Genomic DNA, 8,033 nt, shown 5'->3' with positions numbered 1-8,033 from the left:
CTTTGAGTCCTGCTTGTTCTATAGTGTCCTGGGACTGTCCTCAGGAATTCTGATAGTTACAGATAAAGTTACAGCCTGTGCAGAGGTGGTGAGCGGGAAAAGAAAGTGTCTTCTCTCAGCACATGTCTAATAAAAATGCGAGAATAGTTTTTAAATTCAAGTCATTCTTGACTGTGTTTCAGTTTTGATGCACGGATACTTAACATGTTTTATAAGGTGAAAATACAGATTTCTGTCTTGTTATTACCTTTGTAAAAAGTATGGTAAAAATGAAAGAGAGAACTGGTGGGCCTGGTTTTTTAAAGATATATGTTGTATTGTAGAATGCATGTAGCATGCATCACAGTCAGTTTTTTTTTCATTCAGTGCCACTAGAGTGGTTGCATGGTTAAAACATACTCTGCTGACAACTGAAACAGTCACTGGTTATCAAAGAAAAAAAAAACAATTCACGTCCGTTCTAAAAGAAAATGATTTGCAGCCTAAATGCAGCCTAAACATATTTTAGCAATAGAATGAAACGACTTTAAAGAATATTCCATCAAATATATGATACAAAAATCAGCAATTTAATAACACTAAAACTTCAGCTATGAATAGAAGCATATATATAGCCACCTGTCATCAATACACTGATACAAAAATCAATAAGGCATTTTATTATCACTAAAACTTCAAACAAATAAACAAACTGGAACTAAACAGGTTTTTAAACTAGTTTTAATAGATATTATTCTTCCTCATACATATGTTGAGATTCAGGTATTCTATGTTATTCTATTTTAACTTTGGAGAATTCTAACTAATACCAATTTAATTATCTAGATATAGGTTCTATGAAGTCTATTCATATATACATATATGCTGTTTCAAAGGCTTGTTTTTGATAGTCAGGTTCTTTCATTGTCAAAGGAGGAGTTAAGGAGTGGTCACAGCAAGAAGACCACTTCCCCCCAATAAGAATTACTTATAAACTGAACAGAAACTAAACAGAAATTCACTTCTATCTGACCATCACACAATGCAGATCTTTGTGCTGATCCTTGGGATTGTGCTGCTCCCTAAAGGCAAGTTTTTGTTCAGTTATCTGTTCTTTAACATTTTTAAACCAGCAAGTTCTGTAATATTCAATGAAATGTTTTCTTTTTTAATGCTTTTACAACAAGTGTCATTACATCTTAGTAAAGGTTTGTCAATTCTACAAATGATTGCACTATTTATTGTACTGTTAGCCATCTATTTTTCAAACTGTTTTAGTGAATGTTTTAGAATATGTCCATGCATTGGAAGCAAGAGAAAGTTTACTTGTCTTTATCTTTGTTTTATCAGCCTGTGCTTTGAAATGTTACGAATGCATACCGGACCTCTCTGGAAGCTGCGCTCAGACAACAAAAAAATGTCCTTCCAACACTCAGTGTGCATCAGTCAGAATAGCTTCATACGCAGGTTTGATTTTGTATAGTTCTTATTTTATTCTTCTTTTAAACTGGTTCAGTTTTCAATGGTTCGTCTTTTTGTTGCAGGTGGTTCAAAACTGGTTGATATTAAAGGTAAAAGTTGTGCTGCGGCTGAGGAGTGTGTTCAGGCCTCAATCAACTTTGGAGGCGCCCGAACTCTAATTACCAGCAAGTGTTGCACCTCTGATCTTTGCAACTCTCAAGATGCCCCTGGTAATTTCTATCATGCTTCTTGGTATTTTGAAATCTAATTTCCTGTTCTTGAAACTTAAAAAATAAAAAATCTTTTTATCAAATATGTTGAGAAATTTTAAAGTGGGTCAATCGTCGTATTTGCTTGAATAGATCAGGGCAAAATAATCAATCTGTGAAAATTTCCTGATTGAAAATTCTCAAACAAACATATTAGTAACATATTGTTTTCTGTTGGGTTTTTTTCCAAGCTGATGTTTTTGGCACACAGTTAAAATAAGCAGGGAAACAAATATTACAAATATTTCTGTATTCAACAGAGGGCAGCATCTCATCTCCAAATGGGAAAAAGTGCTTCCAATGTGTTGGAAACGATTGCACACAAACTCTAAACTGCAACGGAAATGAGGACCACTGCATCTCATCAGCAAGTAATATACCGACAGGATTCAGTGTCTGCATGTTTGTTCTTTTCTGCTCAGACAAATGTTCTGTTATTCCTTCCTTTCATTTCCTCAGTGACTGCAGAAGGACAAAAGGTGACTGTAAAGGGCTGCGCCTCCAAGCTGATTTGCTCAAGCACACAATCTCCACAGATCACAGGAATCACTGCAGCAGAAATCAGCTGCTGCCAGGGTGACCTCTGCAACAGTGCTGGGATGACAACTACATCACAGCCCAGTAGTACAACTGCTGGCACTACAGCTGTTGGCCGTCTGCTCTTTGTCACAACGCTGATCTCTCTGGTCATGTTCTCTTAGCTGATGAAACAACAGCATCACATCCCAGCTTTTCATATGACTGTCACAATGTTTCCTCCCATTTCACCAGACCTTAAAAAATTATTGAAAATTTTGTAACTAAATATAATTTTCGGTTTGTGGAAAAAAATTAACGAATAAATTTCTTAAAATCCTATATGCATCTCTGTTTCCTTTAAGTCTCAAAATCATTTTGCACGCACATTTAAAGGTTATCGTAAGGAGTCAGTGAGACATTTTCCTGAATTAATAGAAAAGTAAAATACAAATATGGTGGATTTTGACAATTAAATTCAAATTTCAAATTCAAATTTTATTTGTCACACACACACAACCATACACAGTATGACATGGGGGTGAAATGCTTGTAGCTGTACAATGCCCGACCGTTAAATGACAGAAGAAAAGTTCTACAATATTTACAATTTACTACAAAAATTTACAAATTAACTTAGGAATTTACAGTAAAGAATGTGCAAATCAGAAGAGATTATAAAGATAAGGATTATAAATTATAGGAATTATAGGATTATAGGAAATGTGTGGTGGTGCGTGTGGTGACGTGTGTGAGAGTCCAGTCTTATAGTGACGTGTTTGGGAGAGTCCAGTCCTACACCTGGTTCAGGCCCCGAATAGCCTGGGGGAAGAAGCTCCTCTTCATTCTCTCTGTTTTGGCCTTAAGGGAGCGGAAGCGCTTCCCAGACCTCAACAGTGAGAAGAGTCCATTGTTGGGATGGGAGAGGTCCATCATAATCTTCCTAGCTTTGGACTTGCACCGCTTGGTGTAGATGGACAGCAGGTCAGGGAGCTCTGATTGAATGATGCGTTCTGCCGAGCGCACCACCCTTTGCAGATCTCGTCTATCCTGCTTGGTGCTGTTCCCAAACCAGGTGCAGATGTTTGACGTCAGGACGCTCTCGATGGTGCAGGAGTAGAAGTTCTTGAGCACCTTCAGTGGCAGATGAAAGTCTCTAAGTCTTCTGAGGAAGAAGAGACGCTGACGGGCTTTCTTAACCAGGGTGTTGATGTGACAGGACCATGACAGGTCCTGAGTGATGTGGACACCCAGGTATCGGAAACTGTCCACTCTCTCCACTGGCGTGCCACTGATGATGAGGGGTTTGTAATTCCTCGCCTGCTTTGTAGTGAAGTCCACGATCAGCTCCTTAGTCTTGCTGATGTTTAGGAGGAGGTTATTCTCCTGGCACCAGGTCTCCAGGTTCCTAATCTCCTCCAGGTAGGCCGTCTCGATGTTGTCGGAGATCAGGCCCACAACAGCAGTGTCGTCAGCAAACTTGACAATGGAGGTGGTGTCGGATGTGGCTACACAGTCATAAGTGTACAGTGAGTACAGCAGGGGGCTTAAAACACAGCCCTGAGGCACTCCAGTGCTGAGTGAGATGGAGGGGGAGACTTGTTTTCCCACCCTCACTGATTGGGGTCTGTCTGTGAGGAAGTTGAGGATCCACTGACACAGTGATGAGCTGAGTCCTAGATCCGTCAACTTGGTGAAAAGCTTAGAGGGAATTATTGTGTTGAATGCTGAACTGTAGTCCACGAACAGCATCCTAACATAATTCCCTCTGCCAGTGTCCAGGTGACTCAGGGATGTGTGGAGCAGGTGAGATATGGCATCGTCTGTGGAACGATTAGTCCGGTAAGCAAACTGAAGTGAGTCGATGGTGGGAGGAAGTGAAGAAGTGATGTGATCTCTCATCAGTCTTTCAAAACACTTCATCACAATTGAAGTCAGTGCTACTGGACGGTAGTCATTGTGGCAAGCGGGCTGTTGTTTCTTTGGAACAGGGACAATAATGGACCGTTTGAAGCACGTGGGAACCACAGCTTGGGCCAGGGAGAGGTTGAAGATCTCCGTGAACACCGGTGCTAGTTGATCAGCGCAGGCTCTAAGGACCCGGCCAGGGATTGCATCTGGTCCTGCTGCCTTCCTGGTGTTCACCCTCCTGAAGGTGTTCCTCACGGCATGCTCTGTGATGACGAATGCATTTTCTTCACTGGTGCACTCCGAGCGCGCGCAGCCGTTTGTTGTTTTAATTGCTGCGGCGTCGAAGCGAGCATAAAACGTGTTCAGCTCATCAGCCAGTGAAGCATCGGCATTCATCATTGAAGAAGCTGGTCGTTTATAGTCCGTTATAGTCCGCAGTCCTTTCCACAGGCTCCTAGAGTCGCACTGTCGTAGCTGTGACTCTAGTTTTTCCCCGTAGCTCCGCTTTGCCTTTCGGACCGCGCTGCGCACGTTGTAGGACGCAGCCTTGTATAGGTCCATATTACCGGAGACAAGCCCTTCATTGTAGGCAGCGGTGCGTGATCTCAGAGCGTCGCGGATGTTTTTATCCACCCACGGCTTCTGGTTGGGAAACGTTCGGATGATAGTTCTTTCTGCTGTGTCGTCCGCTAGTTTCCCGATAAATCCCACAACCGCTTCCGTAAACATGTTGATGTCATCAGAGCTGCGCCGAAACATGTCCCAGTCTGCGTCATCCAGTGCGTCCTGCAGCGCGGCCACCGATTGGTCCGTCCAGCGAGCGACCTCCCTCCTGATTGGTGGTTGCTGCTTTAGCCTTTGTTTGTAAGCAGGTATGAGGAAGATGGCGGAATGGTCCGATTTTCCAAATGCCGGCAGGGGTTGAGCCTTGTAACAGTTCTTGAACGGGGTGTAGCAGTGGTCTAATGTCCTCGTGCCCCGGGTGGGGCAGTTGATGTGCTGGTGAAAGTTGTGAAATGTCCGTTTGAGATTCACTCTGTTAAAATCTCCCATAACAATGAGTGCGGCATCTCGGTGAAGTGTTTGTTGATGTGTGAGAGCCTCATGTAGCTCACATAAGGCAGTGTCCGAGTCCGCGTGAGGCGGAATGTAAACAGTGCAGGCAATGACCGCAGTGAATTCCCGAGGGAGATAGAAAGGGCGACACTTAACGATCAAAAGCTCCAGATTGGGCGAGCAAGAGCGTGTGAGTGGGGAGATGTTTGTGCTGTCGCACCATCTGTTGTTCACCATCAAACACACTCCACCACCTCTTTTCTTCCCCGACTCCATTGTCCTGTCCATGCGGTAAACTGAAAAGAACCCCGTCGGCTGCACGGCGTGGTCTGGTATCGCTGGGTTCAGCCAAGTCTCGGTGAAGCAGAGGAGGTTGCAGTCCCGAATGTCTCTCTGGAACTTGATTCTGGATCTGAGGTCATCAAGCTTGTTCTCGATGGATTGAACATTGGCTAGCAGGATACTGGGCATGGGTGCGCGGTGTGCGCGAGCCCGTAGCCTGTTCCTGATGCCTGTTCCTGAATTATGTGTAAACAGAATAGCACAGAGTTAGTGAAGGAGTGCTTACAGTGCAAAGTGTACTCATTATTCTTGAACTGTCACCTACTAACTGCCTTTCAAGTTTGTGTGACTAACACACAACCAGATGATGATGTAGAGTCAAAAGTGTAAATACACTGATCATGGGCATTATTGGTCCAGCTAGGTTTGGGTGATTTGCATTTTTTTTTTTGCAGATTGTATTTACTCTAATATAATCTATTTAGAGTATTTATATTATAATATATTATATTATAATCTAATTTATTATATTAGATTATATAATAATTATATAATAATCTAATACAAACTCATATAAGATTTGTTTGATGTTCTGGCATAAACACACATATGAATACATTCTTAAAATGTATGTGTACGCAGTGTTGGGAAGGTTACTTTTAAAATGTATTCCATTACAGAATACAGAATACATGCCCCAAAATGTATTCTGTAACGTATTCCGTTACGTTACTCAATGACAGTAACGTATTCTGAATACTTTGGATTACTTAATATATTATCATGCTTTTTACAACAACGTGAATGTACTAATGCTGTGTGATTTATTACTATTACTGAAGGTCCGCGTCTCCGAACTGTAGTAAAGGGACCTCTGACTAATACGGCGGGGTCTCTGTCGGCTCGTAGCCGAAAAATAGCTTTACTTTGTTGTGTGGGTCAACTTTTCTTGCGAGAGACAGAGAGAGGCGTTGAAAGACTGCTCCAATTGTTTTCGGAGGAAAACACGAACACGGTGTACAGTCGAGTCTTAATAGTTTACTTACAACTGGGCTCGTCAGGCACTCTTCTTGGCTGAAGTGGTTGTTATTATATTTACATGCTTCCAGCTCCCGTTTTTCCTCGATGACAACTCGTACCTTTCCACTCCCCTTTTTCTCCCTCCTCGCTCACAGACCCATAACGTGTATGGCAGTCCATTCTCCCTGCAGCACGGACTACACTGCCCATGATGCTACATTCTTTAGAGCTATGCTTGTAGCATTCTGCCTATTAGCTTAGCACAACAACAACAACAACAACGAAAAGGCGCTCTCTCACCCAGGAAACACACAGTCACAGAGAGAGAGAGAGAGCGTCGCCCTGTAACCATGGCAACCGTAACGCTGCCGCCTGGAACAACAGAACGCAGCTGTCAAACAAAACCCAAACAGTCCTGACCCGCGACAATATGAAACAGGAAAGTACCGCAGTGTAATCCATTTATTTCAACAAAGTAACTGTATTCTAAATACCACCTTTTTAAACGGTAACTGTAACGGAATACAGTTACTCATATTTTGTATTTTAAATACGTAACGGCGGTACATGTATTCCGTTACTCCCCAACACTGTGTGTACGCGATAGTCAATATTATGGGTTATCAAATTAATAAGACATAAAGAAAATATGGCTGAACTAATCTACCGATCCGCAGTAACTCGTTAACAGATTTGCCGCATTATGGCGTTAATGTCATTTTAAGGAGATTAACGCTGACAGCACTAGTGGGAATCCAATGAATATGACTGCACATTTACACCGACATCATCCTAGTGCAAAGGCAAATGGAAGCAGACAAAAACTACGGAGCCCCGCAGGGGACATGGGAGAAAAAAAAATTAAGACGGACTTTTGCGAGATCTCGCAAAACTACGGCGCCCTGCAGGGGACATGGGAGAAAAAAAATTAGGGAGAAAAAAAAAAATTAAGACGGACTTTTGCGAGATCTCGCAAAAGTATTGCGAGAGCTCGCAAAAGTATTGCAAGATCCCGAGTTTGTTTTGCGAGATCTCGCAAAACTCCAACAATGGCGGCAGCTACTTAGTTGTAATAGTACTCTTTCTGGGTCACAAAATACACTTTTAAGATATTTTGAGGCGTGAATGTAGTTGTGTAAACGTCAGATACCTGCTCGGTTTACAAGACATCACATACTTGCAAAAGTGCTCCAACGTTTTTGGAGATCTGACACCCACTAGCTCGAAGCTAACGGGAGGTCGAGACCTACTACAGCCCGGAGGAACACCGCTTTCCCGGCACATCGTGCCTCGACCTCCCGGTCGGCTTCGAGCTGGCGGCCTCCGAAGAATGCGGCTAAAACTTTTGCGATACTTTTGCGAGCTCTCGCAATACTTTTGCGAGATCTCGCAATACTTTTGCGAGATCTCGCAAAAGTCCGTCTTAATTTTTTTTTTCTCCCTAATTTTTTTTTTCTCCCTAATTTTTTTTCTCCCATGTCCCCTGCGGGGCTCCGTACAAAACAAACTCGGGATCTCGCAAAACTTTTGCGAGATCTC

The 8,033-nt window shown here is 42.6% G+C and overlaps 1 protein-coding gene across 2 annotated transcripts; it reads left to right on the top strand.

The window, feature by feature from the left end:
• The first annotated feature begins 154 nt into the window (after nt 1–154).
• LOC147318501 (uncharacterized) lies at nt 155–2,567 on the top strand. Of its 2 annotated transcripts, none has more exons than XM_086310468.1 (5): nt 155–1,067; nt 1,330–1,446; nt 1,524–1,670; nt 1,970–2,080; nt 2,169–2,567. In XM_086310468.1, the coding sequence occupies exons 1-5, from the start codon at nt 1,022–1,024 to the stop codon at nt 2,408–2,410; spliced, it is 663 nt and encodes a 220-aa protein (XP_086166594.1). In that variant the 5' UTR covers nt 155–1,021; the 3' UTR covers nt 2,411–2,567. The 2 variants fall into 2 exon arrangements, with proteins under 2 accessions (XP_086166594.1, XP_086166595.1); XM_086310469.1 differs by having other exon boundaries at nt 155–1,187.
• The last annotated feature ends 5,466 nt before the right edge of the window (nt 2,568–8,033 follow it).

Source organism: Aulonocara sp. 'chitande type north' Nkhata Bay, linkage group LG11 (genome assembly GCF_057382095.1).
Source record: "Aulonocara sp. 'chitande type north' Nkhata Bay isolate Kocher_YH1m ecotype deep benthic linkage group LG11, A_spYH_male_GT1.1, whole genome shotgun sequence".
In the NCBI taxonomy this organism is placed as follows: domain Eukaryota; kingdom Metazoa; phylum Chordata; class Actinopteri; order Cichliformes; family Cichlidae; genus Aulonocara; species Aulonocara sp. 'chitande type north' Nkhata Bay.
This window is presented reverse-complemented; position numbering and strand designations above follow the sequence as displayed.